We start from the raw sequence: 19,652 nt of genomic DNA, 5'->3' as shown, positions 1-19,652 counted from the left end.
AACTAAAAAAAAAAAAAAAAAAAAAAAAAAAAAAAAAAAAAGGGGGCTCCCCGGGGGGGGGGGGGGTGGGCCCCCCCCCTGCCGGTGCAGGGGACGCGGGTTCGTGCCCCGGTCCAGGAGGATCCCACATGCCGCAGAGCGGCTCGGCCCGTGAGCCATGGCCGCTGAGCCTGCGCGTCCGGAGCCTGTGCTCTGCAGCGGGAGAGGCCACAGCGGTGAGAGGCCCACGTACTGCAAAACAAACAAACAAAAAAAAAGAACTGGTAAATTTTCAAAAGGTTTAGTCATGTAAGGAATGAGAGAGATGGTTCTTATAGCCATCTGGCAGTTCAGAGAGGGGCTTCTTGAGCCTGTAGTGATCTGAGCTTGTTTGTAGGCAGAAGGGATGGTGACTAAGGACTGAAAGATTGAAGAAACAGGGGGCTATAATTGGAGAGAAGTGAGAAAATGGGAAGGGATGAGATTTAGAAAATTGATGGGTGAGAGCCAGTCTGGGTGAAGAGGAGCTGATATTTTATGGAAGGAAGAACTTGAGAGCTAATTTATGAGACACAGAAGGGAAATTGAAGAAGTTAATGTCAATCCAGTAAGTAGGTAACTAAGCCTTGATAGCGTCATGATCTTGGGAAAGCTTAGAGTGATTTCTGTAAATATGTCAGAGTAATACAGGTAAAACAATCAGAGGGAATGTGCCTTGTATGTATTTCCCTAAGATAATTCTTTTCCCAGCAAACCCTCAGCCTGTTCTGTTTCTTGTGTCATGCAAATAGATTGTTAAGTCACTAAAGTGAGTTATTTAGATATGCTACCAAATAACAAGTGTTGCTTGGATGTATAGGTGATTCAGTTGTTGTGGCCCCTGCCCAGACGCTCTCCAATGCGGAGTTTCAGTTGTTGAGACGTGTTTCAATCAATGTCGTTCGCCACTTGGGCATTGTGGGTGAATGCAACATTCAGTTTGCCCTTCATCCTACCTCAATGGAATACTGCATCATTGAAGTGAATGCCAGACTGTCCCGAAGCTCTGCCCTGGCCTCAAAAGCTACTGGGTAAGGCCAGAACGATTGACCATGGGTTTTCAGATTGAACTGGAAAATTGAAAGCTAGTGGAAGAATGTGCTGCATTTGCAAACTATAGTCCCCATTTCTGTATGCTGACTCCCAGTCATGTCCTATGGACATGGTTATTAATGAGCTTGCTGCCAGATTGAGGCAAATGGTATTGCTAGCTGGCCTTGTTTGCTGGCTAATCATAAACTAATCAAGATCTGGGTGGTCAAAGCAGGCTGTGAAAAATCTGCTTCTTAATTGCACCTTGCAGATGTTGTCAAAAAGTACAAATTAATCCTTAATTTTAGTCCTTCACTGACTTTTTTAGGTATATAACAAATTTTGGACAAATAATAGAGTTCACTTGACTCAAGCGTGCAATCACATTATTTTATTTTAGCAAAACTTCACAAGACCAAACAACAGTAGGTTTTTTCTATAGGTAAATCTTGCAACTAAATAAATAAATTTGTATCTATTTAACAATTGCTAGCAAGCATGACTGGAAGGAACACTAATTAATATCTTTTGTTTCTATTAATATCTTTAACATCTGGTATTTAAATTACATGATATTTAAAAAATATTTACCTCTAAAGCTATTTTTATGTAGCTAGACAGTGCTACATGGAGTGTGGAAGGAGTGATGAGCTAAACAAGAGTCAAGAGACCTGAGTTCTCCTTCTGGTCCTTCTACTAATTGTGGGACTTTGGATAACTCACTACTGTCTCTGTCAGTTTCTTCACCTCTTAGGTGGAGAAGTTGTACTAAAGGACTCATATGTAATTCTATAATTCTGTGAATTAATTTTTCAAATACAATTACCCAAACTGACATTCCAGAAGAGTATGGTCAAGTTTCCAGAGTGTTAGTTGTGTAAGGAGCCCAAAGTTCAAAGATAATTTGGAAACAGAGCAAGGACCCAAACTTTCCAGGACTGCATTTTATGACCTTTACATACCCCAAAGTACCAGCTAACTCCACCGTCTTCCTAGGTGCAGACATGTATATATTTTTATAAAAGAATATTTTGCAGATTCTTATCTTAGTGGAAATTATACACAAGTGAGTACTTTATTTCTCAAGGAAGCTATTGATTTTGGGTTGAAGAGGTGAAGGTTGGGAGTTGTAGCACTGCATGTCAGGCATAGACAGTGAACTCTTTTGTGATCTGTGCTTCTGTACCTTATCATGACTCACTTTATTTTATAAGGAGCTATTAAATTTTCATACAGAACTGAGAATCAGGTGTGTTCTATACCTTGATGTGAAATAATACCAGAATTTCTAAGAAAAACCAATTTATATTTTGAGCTGTTTTTAATACTTATTGCTGAAAGAAAAAAAAATGTCTCCTCCTCTATAGCTACCCATTGGCATTCATTGCTGCAAAGATTGCCCTAGGAATTCCACTTCCAGAAATCAAGAACGTTGTATCTGGGAAAACATCAGCCTGCTTTGAACCGAGCCTGGATTACATGGTTACGAAGATTCCTCGCTGGGATCTTGATCGTTTTCACGGCACTTCTAGCCGAATTGGTAGCTCTATGAAAAGTGTAGGAGAGGTGAGTCCTTGGTTAATTCCTCTCTTTCATCCTTGTTCTCAGTTATTTTGTCTAACCCTAATGTCATTGAAAGTCTTCAGTTTCCTTGGATACTGGGTTACTGATTGGAGGATACATGTGAATTTCATTTCCTCCCTAGTGTCTCCACATAAGGCATAGCTGTTGTAAATCTTAATTTTTTTACCATGCTTCAAGATGCACAATAGAATTATAACTCAAATGCCAGGAAAAGTTTTGTTGGTGGTGTTTCTGCCAAATAAACAACTGTTATTTCGTTTACATTTAATGGAAAGATTCCCCTTTCACAGTGTGCGTGGGAAAATTTGTAGGCCAAGGAATATGAGATAATTTTGTAATGTGTTAATTTAGGGTTTATTATCTGAAAGGTTTTTGTCTTCAGTGAATATTTAACACTTTACATTTAGTTCAACTCAAGTTAGCAAACATTTGCTGAGTTCTTACTACATGCAAGACCCTGGGATGATAAAAGCAGTGAATAAGATGTAGATAATTGTGACATTATCTCCAGCTGGTGAGTTCAGAATATATTCACAGAACTAAGTATAATATGAATTAAACTGTGGTAAAAGTTAGAATGCAGTATTTATATGCAGGTGCTGTGAGAATGTAGTAGAATAGGGTCAGGGAAAGCCACAATAGATATTCCACTGAAAAATGGTGAACTCTTCACTTAATGAATATGAAGTTTAATAATATAAAGTATTAAAAAGGACAAGTTTTGAGTAAACACAGTTATGTATTCCTTTATTATTATGTTTACTTCTCTTTTATTGAATGTACTCCATATACTATTATGTACAGTGTACTTTAATGAAAATTCATGATGAATTACTTATAGAATTAGTTACTTTAGGGCCAACTCTTAAATATATAATACTTAAAAATTTTCTTAAGTATTCCAAAAATATTTTCTTAATTTGATAGTGCCATAAACTATCTTATATCTGGTACCCTCTCCTATGCTTAGGCTAGAAAATCTATGAATATATTGTCTAACTCTTCAAATACCACTATGCCTCATAAATTACATATCTGAATTGGACTAATATTTTGTTTATCCCTGCTCTTGAGACTCTTCCCCTATTTCTAATTAAATTTGGAGCAGTGTGAAAAGGTTATCTGTTTGGCTTTAGTGATCTTTGAATATGTAGCTTGTCACACAATTGACATGAAGATTTACTAAACTGACATTAATGAGAATTCAGGTCTGTTTGAGGCATCACGGAAGTTTACTGAAGGCAGCGTTATGACTGTTATTATTTTAAATTGTAGACCAAAAATGCATGGCAATCTATTATTCCATGGAAGGAATCAAAGACAGTATTTATTCACTGAAAATAACTGGGTAGGCTTCAAGGTTAATTTTAGTTCTCACTTGTAACTTGTCCAAACTAAATCACCACATGGTTTTCCTAATTGATTAGCATACAATCAGCGGCAAAGATTGTGGGAAGACATGTTGAATTTGTCATGGGGAATTTAGTCTCCTATATTCAAAATCTGAATCTGTCAGTATTTGTTATGATTCTCAACGTTCTATTAATATTAATGCTTAGCTATAAAGGAAGACAACCTGTCTGGGATACTGACTGATACCCATTTAGAAATAGTTCTGTTTTTGTGTTAATATATGTCTGGTTTCTCTTCATTTGCTTTTTTATTCTAAAGGACATCTGCATGAAAGCAAGATCTTATTAAGGAAGGGTCTATGTTCTCTGGCCACAGATTCTTTCTTTTAATGCTATGGTTCAGAGCAAGTACAGGTGATTTCCTCATCAGTCTCAGCAAATCAAGCTAAATTCCTTAAGTGGTAAAAGAGTGACCTAATGATGTTAAAGACTCATTACATCAAAACCACGGTAAAAAGGCAAGAAAGAAAAATAACTTAAATTTGAGTAGCATTCTTTTGATATATGTCTTGTTCCTAAGTCTTTTCTGAAAAATAGTCAACTTCTAGCTTTGTTACAAATTAAAAATATGCAAGCTCTTTTTAAAAATATGAGTCTTAAATGTGTATTACAGGTCATGGCTATTGGTCGCACCTTTGAGGAGAGTTTCCAGAAGGCTTTACGGATGTGTCACCCTTCTATAGCTGGTTTTACTTCCCGTCTCCCAATGAACAAAGAGTGGCCATCCAACACTGATCTCAGAAGAGAGCTGGCTGAACCATCCAGCACCCGCATCTATGCCATCGCCAAGGTAATATGTGACAAGGGGCTGAGAGCTACCCTTTTTTTTCTTTCCCAGGATACAGTCAGCTTGGACTTTAATGTAAAACTGAATCACAAAGTGGTCTTGAATTCAGGAATTTTTGGAAAATCTTTAATTCTCTTTAATAGTATTAAACTGGAGATTTCTATGGACTTCATCAGATTATTCTATAGCTAATGAAAAATTACCCTTTTTTATTTTCACCTTAAGCCGGGACTTAAAGGGAACACTGCAGTTTTAAAGGATGATCACATAGATAAAATGTTCTTCCCTTTTAGTACATATATTATCAATACTCTTAAATATTTGATAATATTGACTTACGATTTCCCATCACTCATGATTTGCTCACTGAAAATGTATAAAATTATATTTTAGAAAGGAAGATGAGTAAAATGGTATCACTTAGTATGTCCTACCTAAGACTCTAGAATAATCTTTATTTATTTGATTCTTCTTCAGTGTTTAAACAACAAACTCTAAAGAACTTCCATGATTATAGGCTTTTCTATGTAATTATTTTATTGGTCTTACTTATAGAACAAAAAAGCCCCACATTTCTCGCTTCCACCCACTAGTTCCCTTCAATGCAAATTAAATGCCATATTAATCTCCTTTCATGTTTACTATGCTTAGAGTTTTGAAGTTTTAGTTCATCTGATTTTATAAAAGATGATTTGGGCAGATGGGATCTGTCTGGTCAGAAATCCTTGAATTGCTTTTTGACATTTAAAGAAGGTTAGGTATTAATCCTCCAACAGTACCAAACCACACTGGAGCTACAAAGTCCTCTGACCATTTTATGTGTGTGTATGTACATGTGGAATGAGTTGATGAAAATATGACTTTTGTCTCTAAAAAGGGAATCTGTCTTTGTAACTTGTCTTTGTATAAAACAGAAAAATGCTGGTCTTTGTAGCAACAGAAAAATGCTGTTAGTGATTTCGAACTCTGCAACTTTTATGCTCATGTATAGAAGGAGGGGAGGGAATGTTTCCTTCATTGCATTTAATGTATATTCTCCTCACCTTTATGGCTTCTAAATGCAGAATATTTCATTTCCATTGAAATTCTGAAGTAGTCTGAGAGATACTAGTATTTTTTGATGGACATTTCTCAAAGTTGACTTTCAAGGGAATAGAGAATTAACATTTTTCCATGGTGGTGGGAGTGATATTAGTAATGAGAGGTCATGCTAGAAAGCCGTTTCACCTTCTTTATTGTTCTTACTTCAGTCTTTTGTTTAAAAAGCAACCCACAACATTCATACATGTGTATATATGTGTATGTGTGTGTATGTATGTATACATATAATTTTTTTTCCAGACAAAGGACAGTAAATAGACTTTTTCCTTGAGTCTAGTAATCATACTTCTGCCATTTTGAGTTGGATGAACAGGGAAGTATTTCCAAGGTCCCAGTGAGGCTGTAAAACTCAAGCATATCTCTCATTCTTTTCTAACAGACTTACAAAGGATGAGAATTCAGGGAAAACGTGTGGAGATTCTTTCTTGCACAGAGTATGAGCAAGAAGTGCAGGGTCTGAGGTATAAATTATTGCCTGCCAGCGTGCTGGGAGAAGGAACTGATTTCTGTTTGTTAGAGGTCATCATTACTGTTCATTTCCACAGCAACCAGGAACTTGGTGATTTTGACAAAGAGTGTAAGGAATGTGGTGGGCTGAAGGGGAAAAAGAATGAAGGGAGTGAGTAAATCTTTGCTCGCTTTCATAATTCTTAGAAAGGGCAACTTGCTCTGAGGTCTGATTTTTGCAGCAGTCTTATTTCAGGATGACTGAATCATCACCTCTTTTGATTTGGGGAGAATACAGGGCATTATTTTTGATTTGGGGAACGTTAGAGTAACCTCTAACTTGTTTGGGGTCATTACGAACTTCGTTACGGCTGTGTGACATGGCAAAGATGCAGCTCTTGAAAGACCGGCAGGATCTTGCTTTCTGTTCAGAACTGTGGATGTGATTCTAGTTGTCCTTCCTCACAGTAAAATGACTGCAGATTCTAGGTCCTTCCTCAGTCGCAGGGTTATTACTGTGTGCGATTGTGTGAAAATGTCCTTTGGTCTATCAGAAGTGTCACTACTACCTTAAGGTTCTATTCCCCTCACAGTGTTGATGGTCAAAGAGCCAATTGTCCCTTTAATCCCTTGGCAAATAAAGCATAATATTAAGTCTTGGGAACCTGGCTATAGTTATAGGGAGAATTAAACCAAAAAACATAAATCGACTTATGAAACGAATGTCTTTCAGTATTCACATTAGATGTCATTTTATTCTAGTCAATAGAATTATGAGCTATATTGTTTCTCAACATGTATGATCATGGTCTCTCTGATACCAGAAATAAGTAAAAGTTTTAGGAAAATTAAGCTCCCTTGGTTGAAATATAACAGCAGTTATTAGTTACATATATTTCCTAATGGGATTTAAAAATATAGTGTGCCATAATAAAATACGTTGTTTTGAAATATTTGATTATCATTTTTCATTGAGTATAAATATGTATCTAAACATAGAAAAGAGTAAGAGTAGGCATCTTTTGAATATGAAGGTTTTGGTTTTGAGAGTTTATCTCTTCTTTCAGCTGCCTTTTGTACTCAGCTTAATGACCCATAGCTGTAATTTTACTTTTGAGAAATTGCTAAACTAAACTTGAGGAAAACGCTGAACTGCCTATCAGAACAGAAGTTATTACTACATTGTTTTGGAATATATTAGGATTTTGTAAAATGTCTGTCTTAGCACAAAAGTCACAGTAACTGATTCAAAATAATTTTTTGTTGGAAGTCTTCTGTGAGGAAATATTTGGGAGAAATAACACCAAGCCAAATGTGATCCATAAATTCTCAATGACTGGTTTGTGTGAATATGGAATGAAGTGATAAAAATATGCTAAATATGCTAAAGGGTAATTATCCAAAATACCAGTTAAATGATCATTATATTGATTCTACATGTTCTTACCAATTTGGCGTAACTATAGTTTCAAGAGATTCTCTTTAATGCCAAAAAGATATACCAGATTTAGAATATAATTGCTAACACAGTCATATAAAAGCAGGGAAGCAGAGCCTGTTACAGGGATTTTTCTGAGCACACACTACTCTCATTAACTCAGAGTACCTCCTGTGCATGCCATTTGTGGATGTAGTTGGTTGGCAGTATCTGTAAGTTTATTGGGAGGAACGTCGATGATGTGATATCAGTTTCATTCTCAGTCTATAGCCTTAGGCTCTCTTCACATGGAGAGGAATGGCTGCTATGTTTTCAACCAAATAAGACCTTTATAAGATGTTTGCCAAAGAAAGCATCTATTCTCCTTTTGGCAGGCCTTGGAAGACAATGTGTCCCTGGATGAGATTATGAAGCTCACATCCATTGACAAGTGGTTTTTGTATAAGATGCGTGACATTTTAAACATGGAAAAGACACTAAAAGGGCTCAATAGGTAAGGCACTTGTGCTCTGATTCACTCCAGGTATCTTCTGTGCAGTTTTGTCTTCCTCTTACCCTTACACATTTGGCCAAGATTCTGCTTCAATGAAGTAAATAGTGCCAATGCTGCAAAGCAATAGCCATAACCAGAAGAAATGGCAGTTTTTAGACGTTTACCTTTTTAAAGGCATCTATTAATAATTTTAATTGTTTTCTACCTCTGCCCTACCCTTGACATGAAACACAGTGATGTTTTTATTAGGTCTTCTGAATTTACAAAAATTGGTGTACATTTATGGATTGGTGTGCTATTTAATTACCAGACATTACCTAGATTTAAATTTTATTAATCAATAATGAAATGAATACTATTTCTGTTTTCTATACATTTTCCAAGTTCTGAAGTCTATTTTTCTCTTTTAATATCAACCTACGTATTGCTGTGTATTGATGAGCAAACATATTCCTCTTGCATTCTACTGATATTTTTAACATTGGGACATCCAGTTCAACATACAAATAAGCCACATTCAAATTTTTGTTAATAGACTCTTTACCTCTCACTAACTTGCATTTTTATCTTCTTTATGGCCAATTATTTTAAAAATTTTATTTCATGTTCAGAACATTCCGATAATGTCAGTGTTTTAAAATCTACTTTTTTCTATTTCCTGAGAAGATCGTTTGTTGAGGCAGCTCAGGCATATGAAGTCACAGATAGGCTTTACACTTGGATCTGTGATAACAGGAACATGTATTACCAGTTTAAGAAATACAGTGTATTTCTCTTTAGCTTCTCCTCTTTAAGAGGGCTTTGAAATACACTACTACCGGAAAGAAATCTCACCTACAAGCCTAGGCACATGTTTAGAGAGGGAAAAATTTTGTTTGCAGAAATTATTCTCAAATGATTTTAGTAAATGTAGAAAAATTAATTGCTTAAAATGTTGAAAACAGTGGAAGCTCTCAATGCCTGGATTCCTCAACTGTTTAGAAACTGCAACATATAATTGGGTTACTGGATTTACCTAATCAAAATGTACACAAACTGGGCACTTGCTTTTCTTTTTGAGCAGAAGGAGGCTCTTTTTCATCTATTCAACAATTACCCACAACAGATGCTTGGTTTTGAAAATGAGGGGCTCCAATCTGCCAAAAATGAAACTAGCTGTAGTTGCTTGTAAGTCAGCCTTTGTAGTGATCATATAAAATGAACAGTAGATAGAAGTTAAGAATTGAGCCTATACATTCATCTTAGAATTTTGCTGACTTGAGGTTTCCTTTCTTGGTTTATGATGCCAGCAGAACTTCTATGTTGAATTATAGTCTGTTCCACTGTTTTCAGTTTCAGACAACTGATTTCAAATGCCTGTGAAACCATTCCAATTAAACCACATGAGGGTGCTAGAAACTTACAGTATGCCAACCGTAGCAGTGGAAGAGTCCTGGGGTGAAAAGCAGCAGATGTTATTGTGATTCAAATTTCCACTTGATATACATTCTGATTTTTGGACAAATTCAATGTTTTAATTGAATAGTTTTTGTTACAAACAGAAGGCAGGTTGAAATTCTAACTAAGCAGAAATGTGTATATTGATAGTGAAAAAGCTGTTTGGAGGATTATTAGAACGACTCACAGTCATAGATCACTTACAACATCGTTCTGACTTCATTCTATTGCATTTTTTGCTGTTAATTTGACATTTTAAAATAAAGTCTCCATTTTCTGGCATAAGTATAATTGTAAATAGAGATTTTTATATTGTTCATAATCATCTACATTAAAAAATTTTTATATACAACTTAATAATTTAAAAGATTCTAAAACATAATACTTAAAATCGTCTCTTGCTTCAAGACCTCAACAGAGGATTTATGGTGTTAGTAAACCTAAACTGAACTTACTATTATCTTATGGACACTTTACGTCCTTTTTTTTCAAGTATCTTAGATGCACACATAGCAATTCAATAATGACTGTTATTTAGAGGTGTTGGTTAAGTAGAATAAGAACAGATGGCTACTGAAGCTACCTGTCTCAGTCATTCTGTGTCACATTGGGATCTGAAGTTGAACGCATATTGCAACTGATGGTGGGTGAGTGCAGGACTTACATTTTTTTGTTTGTTTTTGCCCTATTTTGATTATCTTCATGATTAGCCTGGATTATGACATCTTCTGCTTTTTTTCAGCCTCTAAATATCCAGAGAGGCTTGGTCATCAAGGCAGATACTGCTCCAACAGTAATAGCCATCTAAAAACAGTTGGCATTATATGGCTGAGTTATATATTGGAGGAAGGTTAAGGTCAGCTGGTTCTTTTTTATCTGTGATTTGTTTCAAAATTTCAACTGCTCCCATGTTCAAAAGGCTGACTTTAGATGTAGACCCAGGAAGTAGCTATTTATTTGGTCTGATTTGGGCCGACCCCCAAATTCTCTTGCCTTAACATGTCTCTGGTACCAATGTGCCCAGGTCCCTTTGCAATTTTCTTATAAGTCCCTGGGAAAATGGGCAGTGGGGATCTTAATTAGGAGAAAGGAGAAACTTAAAGAGAGGATAAAGTGTAGAATGCTAGACGTGGGTTAAGTTTCACCTGGTTCCTTCTTGTGTGCTGGAAGGAGCACAGGCTATGAAGCCAGTCAGATATGTGGGTGCACAGTATTACCAACTGCAGCATCATGGGCACATCACCTCCCTCACTTCTCCAACCTCACGTGCTTCCTGCTAATGTCTCCTTTATAGTTCTGTTGTGGAGCTTAAATGATATAAATGCAAAGGACCCTTGGCACATGATGAGTGTCCAAGAAAGTTTTCTCTTATTCCCCCTGAAAATGAAAATGCTACTTGTTATACTGATATATCATTTTAAGACTCATTTTCAGAGTCACGATTTGCATTTGCATATATATTTTGCAATGTATCATTTCTTAATTTTCTTTATGATGCATTGTCACTTATTTTAATACCAGACCTATTTTTTTAAAATAAGGAAGCAATGATAGCTAGTAATACAAATGCCATTCTTATCAAAAGATCAATAGCACTCTGTTATAATAATGAACAAAAATTCCCCCTTTAGGGCTTCCCTGGTGGCGCAGTGGTTGAGAGTCCGCCTGTCGATGCAGGGGACACGGGTTTGTGCCCCAGTCCGGGAAGATCCCACGTACCGCGGAGCGGCTGGGCCCGTGAGCCATGGCCGCTGGGCCTGCGCGTCCATGAGCCTGTGCTCCACAACGGGAGAGGCCACAACAGTGAGAGGCCCGCGTACCGCAAAAAAAAAAAAAATTCCCACTTTACAGTTGTTAATCATGCTAAAATTCTTCTAAAATGCAATAAATACATTCACTAGCAGAAGATGAGAATAGCACTTAGATTGATGGCAGTCTATTACTTGTATTTATATATAGTCACCTGAAATGAAGTCCAGAATTTGACTTCCAAATAGAATATACGCACATATTAGGTATATATGGGAATGTCCACAGACTGGAGTAGAGAAAACAAAACAATGATTGTAACAAGGTTAGCATTATGGAAACAACCGATGAGTTTTACATGTCTATGAGAAAGTAGAAATTACAGTTTTCTTACTTCCTTGAAGGGTGGAGATAAACATGTTTCATGTTGAGGATGAAGTATGAAATCCCAGTCTTCTTCAGGGTGATGGGCCAAGTTAGACAGGTGTTAGAATAATCAACTCAGTATCCCTCAGCATCCCAGCTCTGAGTGCTTGCTTCCATCAGAACTCAGTTTGTTTTCTTCAATACATGATCATAGCAATGGCAACCCTCTGGAAACTTCCAGAGCAATAGCCATTCTTACCAACTTAGGTGTTAATCATTATTCAGACAACTTCAGCAAAACATTTCTCTTCTATACTTCAGTTCACTGACTTTCTCTTTTTGTTCTTAAACTGTTTATTGCTTCCCGAGGGCATGCTAGGAAAGTTGACTGTCCTAGGCAGTTCCCCAAATTTATAAGCTAGTGTAGTGGAATGAATCGATCTAGAGTGATAACATATTTCACTTTGGATTTCTTTAGGTTTTGAAAAGTTTCTCTTTACTCAATGTGATGTGAGTTGTATCATGGAGGATTCCAATGCCTATTATGCATGTGCATTGGGATTCATATGTTTGATCTATTAACTTCACATTACCAGATCACTTTGCAAGTAGTTTAGGAAAATTGAGCTTGTCAGAATTTTCAGTATAGTTGCAACATTTTCAAAAGCTCTCTTCACTGGCCTTCACTACCAAGCTATCCAGACTTTAGTGTATCTCTTTTCCTCATACTCACTCATCTTACCAACATTGACTCTTTTACACATAATGCTCCTCCCATATAGCATTTTCACTGGAAGAAAAATGCATTTATTTTGATCTATTAAAAATTACAGAAGTCTTACCTGTAATCCTTTCATCCACCAGTCCAAAGACAGATTCAATTCTAGTCACGCAAATAAAACGATTGGAGGACAGAAGCACAGGTAGTATAAGTCAAACAGATAAATATATCAAATGTCTTTATCAGCTAGGTTCTCTTGATATAGCTGGTTCTCTAAAGTAAAAAAAAAAAAAAAAAAGGGATTTAGAGCTCTATGTGTTAATACAGAAACTTGAATTTTGATTCCGTCAGACGCCTTCCAGGTGTAAGATAATGATCAATGAATTTATTGACTACATATCAGGCACTGTTCTAATTGCATTATTTCATTTAATCCTTACCACAACTTAAGAAAGTCAGTAAGTATCCCAATTTTATAGGTAGTAAACTGAGGTTCTGAGATATTTAGCAACGTCCTTGATATCACATGCTAATAAATGACAGAATTGAGATCAAACCTGAGCAGGACTCCAGAGCCTAGGATGTTTTATATTTAACCCCTATACACACGTGCACACACACACACACACACATATATATATTATATATATATATATATATATATGTGTATATATATATATATATGTGTTTAGGGATGTGGAAAGGTGGAAAGGTGAATTATATAACATCTGGAGGAAATCAGACTACATGTAGTAGACACTTCCAGCATAGTGGCAGTATTTAATAAAGGGATGATAGTCCCATCACCATAGAACTAGCACATTTGATAAAGGTTTCAACAATATTAGTAATAAATAGATAAGCACAGGTACAGAAATATCACAGTTGAGCCCCTTTCACTATAAGTAAGGAAGTTAGTCAATTGTAGTAATTGTAGTAAATCTTTGGGGGCAAGAACTATTTAAAGACACTACACCCCAAACCATTTTATTTATAATATCAAGTTGGATTAACAATTTTAGATTGAAAGACAGTCATGATGCTTAAAAAAATACCAACCTGAATATGCAAGAAAAAATGTGGATATGCTAATTACCAGCTTTGAGCACCTGCCTATAACTCTTTTTTACATTTTTTTTTATTTTAATTTTTAGTTTCTTTTGCTATTTCTGACTGACATTTGTAGCTGAAGAACTTTATTATACCTGCCTAAGTCGTATAATTTTGCTCTTTTACTGACTGGAACTAAGTTGAATTAAGTTTTGAATCCTTCTTTCAGTGATTAGCTTAAAGAAGGCAGCCATCCACTGCTTGTGCTGTACCATGTTAAATCACCAAATGGAAAGTTTCCACCCTTTATGATGACTGCTTGTTCTTTTGCATTTCATTCAATTTGGGCAATTTTCCCAGTATGGTCCATTTTGCTCTCTGCTGTTTTTTTTTTTTTTTTTTTTTTTTTTTTTTTTGCACAATGCTGCTATTTATGTTAGCAACATAATGCTTGACTGTTTAAAAGGACTCTGTTTTCATCCATTTTAGATGTTCAAAAGTAGGGGATATGACCACTGTGATACAGTTTACACCATATATGTGGCTAAGTTTGGGAGCACCATATATGTGTCTAAGTTTTGGATTTATTCCTCTATTAATGATTGATATAAATTTAATTTACTATGATTAATATGCAAGTTATTCAGAAATTGCTTTTGTGCACTATTCTGTAGGCTCATATGTTGTTTTTTTTTAACTTTTAATTCTGATAATATTAGTATTCTCTTCCCCCTTCACTGCCACTTATTGCTACAATGTAGTAAAAAAAGAGGAAAGTGTGCTTTTGAAGGGCCTAATTTTCATCTGAACATCACTATGTTCAATGGGATAAACTACATCCATTGGTGAGTGCTAAAAAGTCATAGGTGTGCCTATAGCTTAGGAAAACAATCTGGGGCAAGCTTGGTGAGTTCCACTTGGGCATTCAAGTGCTAAATTGAGCTCAGTAAAGTTGGCCATTTCTCTGCAGCCACAAACTTCTGGCAGATGTAATAATGCAGGTGTCACCTTAGCTGGAACACTCCCTTTGAATGTCCTCTCCTACACACACGTTAGTTTCTATTGAGTTTTTATTTAACTTGTTCAGGAGGCGTGGCAAAACCAGACAAGAACATTTTGTGCTTGTATTTGATTGAAGTTTTCTAGGGAAAAGTGTCACCTAAAAGTCATTAAAACTTAGGCATAACTACTATGTATACAACAGATAACTAATGAGAACCTATTGTTTAGCACAGGGAACTCTACTCAATAATCTGTGGTGACCTAACTGGAAGGAAATCAAAAAAGGTTGTATATATGTATATGTATAGCTGATTCACTTTGCTGTACAGCAGAAACTAACACAACATTGTAAAGCAGCTATACGCCAATAAAAATTTTAAAAAAAACCAAAACTTAAGCTTAAGACAGAGAAGGATCAGTACTTTACTTTCTAATGATAATTTATACTTTTTGGTAGAAAAAATTAACAGTAATCAATTAGCCTTAAAGGGTATTTAATATAGAAGCAATTTAGAGAAAAATATACATTTCACTATATATAATGTATAATCACATGTTATAATTTTTATGATCCTTTACTATGATATATGCTTGTGATACCATTTGTTGTTAATTCTTTCTTTAATGGCTGAATAATATTCCATTTTATATATATATATATATATATATATATATATATATATATATATATATACATACACACATACATACATACATATATATATATATACATACACACATACATACATACACACACACTAATGTATATATGTGTGTGTGTGTGTGTGTATATACACACACACACACACACACACACACACACTAAGTGTTTGGGTGTTTATTATTTTGAATGTAGAATGAGAATAGAGACGGTTGGACACTTTAGTGGAACCCATTGATCTGACTTGCAGAAAATAGGTTATGTCCTCTGACTTCACTCTCAACTCACACTATATTTCTAAGTCTCAGTTTCACCCTAGTTTAAAAAATATATATTCTCTTATTTTACTAGTTAGCCATGCTGCTAAGATGAATATATATTATGTATAAAGTAATTGACTCTAAAGGAAAACAATTTTATTAGTTACTACATGTTAGTATCCTATGGTTTGTCTTCATACCCTAAACCATTTATCTAATAAACCTCTTCACGAATACTAAATATTGGACCTTATATAAAAAGGTTAGTTTTTCTTCTGGAAAAGAGGAGCATTATTGTGGGAATTTCCATGCCCGTGAACTAATGCCAAAAATACATCTTATTTTTAATTTGTTTTTATGTTGCATGTGATATTTTAGGCGATGTCACAGATTTGACAAGCCTCTATTAATTTTTCTAATAATTTATTATATCAGGTATATTGTGAATAAAATTTTACATCAAATATTTAATGTTCTGAGAACCCTCATTGAATTAATTATTTAAACAGTGCTTTCATAGTTTTGACAAATAATTATGCAGTTTGAAAGAGTGAGAGAGAACTTGAGTCTGGCATGGGCAAGATGCATGTTTCACCTAAAATGTTTTCAGAGTGATGTTCACATCATTCATAAAATAAATATTATATATTTTCTGCTTATTGATTCTTATATGTTCGATAGTTCCAAAAAATCTTAAGTTGGTTTAAAATAACATATACTCATAATTTGTATGTATGTATGTATCTATTAATAGCCAGGATTTAATAGATTATCCGTATGTCAACATCTGTGATCTCAGCATGATAGGTTATTTACTTGATGACATTTCTCTTTATTAGGAGCTGTTATTAGACCAAATGGTATTGTTAGTTGCCTTCAATGGGTTTGTAATCTATTTTTGAAGATCTGTATATGCTTAGGTATACATAAGACAGGATGCTTTTAATGGACCAAGAAGCTCTAAGATCTTTGTGTACTAAGTTATCTCATGTTAGTCACAGTTTAAGAGTTCTTAGAAGGTATGCAACCCTACCCCATATTTTATAAACAAGACAGTGACTCAGAACATTTAAATAAATTTTTCAAGATTTCAGGGGAAGTGCACACGGAAGCCATGATTTGAGTTCAGGACTTTTGGAATCCAAGGATAGCATCTTTTCTTCAATATATCTCTATGCCATGGGAACCAAGGGAAGAGAGAATTATAAATAAATAAATAGAAAGACACTGTCAACAATATGTCATGGTTTAGGGAGAGCAGAGAGGGAGAGAATTGAGCAAGTCCACCAAATTTGTTGATGGGGAGGAAAGAGTAGGAGCTAGACTAAAAGGACCAAATGTGCAATGAGAAAGAAGTAGGTAAATGGATGAATTGTACTCAGGAAGTGACAAATCATGTTTGATATTATTTTGTTATATTTATGCTGTATTCATAAAAATGAGAATCTTCCTATAAGGAAATTAAGGCTGTGAACAGAAATTAAAATGAATACTCTCTACCTATTTGCTCAATGTACGTTATAGTTGGAGCCACACAGTTTCGCTCATTGTTCTGTAATTACTACATACTAGGAGGATGCTCCAATTAATCTGTAAATTCCATTAGGGCAAATTTCAAATACCATGTCTTAATATACTTTTATTATAAGATTTTCTTAAAAGCTTTTGCTGATTTGTGTGAATGAAGAATGGACTTCACCATTCTAAAGAATAGTGTCAGTTCTGAAACAGATAAGAATGATTTTCAGTTCTTTATATACTATATATTTTCTTGGAAATTGACCTTGCATAGAGTAAAATCTCAGTAATATTTGTATGATAATATTCCCATTAAATAAATAAAAAATATTTTTGGTAGAAAGTGAAAATCAGAATTTTTCAGTCATGCCGAAGAAGGGAGATTGGAGTGGAGGAAAATATATTACAATTCCTGGTTGCTCAAGGGACCCACAAAATTATTAACTGGAAAATGTGTATTCCAAAATATAAACTCTGGGGACTTTCTAGTGGTTAAGACTCTGTGTTTCCAATGCAGGGGGCATGGGTGCGATCCCTGGTCGGGGAAATAAGGTCTCACAATGCTGCACAGTGTGGCCAAAAAATAAAATAAAATAAACAGAATATAAACTCTGTGTTGGAAGACACTGGAAATCAGCATCTCTAGGTTTTCATTATTTAAGTGACTATATATTTACTAATTAGCTAGGAAGTCTCTGAATGACTGTTTTGTAATAAAAGGGGATATATCTAATTGTTTTTTATAGTCAAATAGAAATTATATATACTGGGAGCACTATAATACTTACATGGACATTGTAAACTCTATTGCCTGTTGAGAACAAGCCAAAATTTACACAGTTTGTTTGTTTTTTGTCTGTGCCATGGTTCCCCGACCAGGGATCAAACCCACGCCCCCTGCAGTGGAAGTTCAGAGTCTTAACCACTGGACCACCAGGGAAGTCCCTACCTAGTTTTGATTTAAAAAGTTATCTAAGTTTTCAAAATTGCAAATTTCTAGAAAACTTTTTATGAGAAATATTCATAAATATGTACAATGGTAGTGCAGGCTCTGATTTAATTAACCAGCAAAGAAGACTAAGGCGAAAAGTATATAATCATAACACTTATGATACAGAGATTTGTATTTCTCTGGTGACATTAAGGTGAATTTCTATTATAATACAGGTGGAAAATAATCACTATTCTGTCTTTGTAGGTGGTGAAACTGAGTCACACAGAGGTGTGTGTCATATTTTATGTCACACCAGTCAGAGGAAAGCAAGAAATCTAGCCCAGGGCTTCTGCCTTCAGTTCTAGTCGCTAACCCTTTTCTAAAGCTTCTTTGTAGAGATATGACTTTTAAATCAGACAGCTGGAGATCAGCTCCTCCTTAGCTGTCAAGTTGTGAGCTGCGTGTTTCCCTGCCTGAATTGTTGACCCCACTTAGAGCAGAAGCCTTGTAAGAGATGTGCCCTTCTCTAAACCCTTGTGAGGAAAATGCGGGGGCCTGGAAAGCAGAAAGCCTTGGTGGGTCACCTTTAAGAGATGTAAACAGAATTTTCAAGAGAATGAAGAGCTAGCGTAAGAATTTTCTTTTTAAATTTTTCTGTATTTATGAGACAGCATATATACGTGTGTGTATATATGCACACATACATACATATACATATATTTTTTTCTTTAAATAAAATGTAAATGCCTTACTTCCATGTTAATGTGGGTGTGAGTTAAAAGCTCCTGAAGTGTACAATGGAAATTAAATGTAGACAAAATAGTCTGCCTGAGCTATAATTACAGATGCTAGATAATCACTCACTGGCCCTCAGGATTTTTCACCTTCTCATTCATACCTGAGATGCCTTTATGGGCGCATAACCTCCGCTAGTGCCCTGGGAGCTAAAGTGGGTGATGCGTATCTCGAGGAGTGAGGCAGTGGCCTTGCCTCCCTGACTTTAGATTCAGTCAGTGATATTGGCCTATCTAGGGTTGAAGCAGGCAGTTAGGCACTATTTGCCTATGTAAATATAGCAATGATAACATAATGGCCATCACATGGTTATGATAATATTGCCCATACTGCCTCATACCACCTATCTTTAGCAGATGGTCTGGTTTAATTGACCATACTTAGCTCTAGGTGACTTGAAGAGGGAGCTACTCACTCGGTTCTTGAGTATATAGTTTTTAGTATGAAATAGATGAGAATTTTTGCTATCTGGGTATTATATGTCTTCTTCTGAAAAACCCTCAGTGATAAATTTTTGACTTCCATGTACATAGTAATCCTCAAATTATTATAGATCTAGTGTGACATGTCACCAGGAATTTAATTCTAGAATTTTTCTACATCTACATTTCTCTACATTTAATTCTACAATTTTTCTAGAAATGGCTTCTTATTTTTCCCCTTTCTAGAAAAGGCTTACATTTTCTCATTTAAGAACTAGAAAAATTTGGTGAAAAATTATTTCTACATAAGTTACATTTAGCAAGAAAAACAATCTATGCAGTTGTTATCAGTAGATAGGCTTCACTTAAGTAAATAATTTTAATAAGATTCTAAGTAATAGTTTCTAAAAGTCAAAGAAAGTTAC

General features: G+C 35.3%; 1 protein-coding gene across 1 annotated transcript in view; it reads left to right on the top strand.

Moving 5' to 3' along the window:
• CPS1 (carbamoyl-phosphate synthase 1) overlaps positions 1-19,652 on the top strand; it is a 145,770-nt gene that overhangs the window by 69,506 nt on the left and 56,612 nt on the right. The window contains exons 18-21 of the mRNA XM_007470013.1: positions 839-1,049; positions 2,418-2,616; positions 4,660-4,836; positions 8,194-8,312. Of these exons, the coding sequence (XP_007470075.1) occupies positions 839-1,049; positions 2,418-2,616; positions 4,660-4,836; positions 8,194-8,312 (706 nt within the window). The remainder of the gene's footprint in view (positions 1-838; positions 1,050-2,417; positions 2,617-4,659; positions 4,837-8,193; positions 8,313-19,652) is intronic.

The sequence above is a fragment of the Lipotes vexillifer genome, unplaced genomic scaffold, assembly GCF_000442215.2.
Source record: "Lipotes vexillifer unplaced genomic scaffold, Lipotes_vexillifer_v1.1 scaffold138, whole genome shotgun sequence".
Classification (NCBI taxonomy): Eukaryota; Metazoa; Chordata; class Mammalia; order Artiodactyla; family Lipotidae; genus Lipotes; species Lipotes vexillifer.
This window is presented reverse-complemented; position numbering and strand designations above follow the sequence as displayed.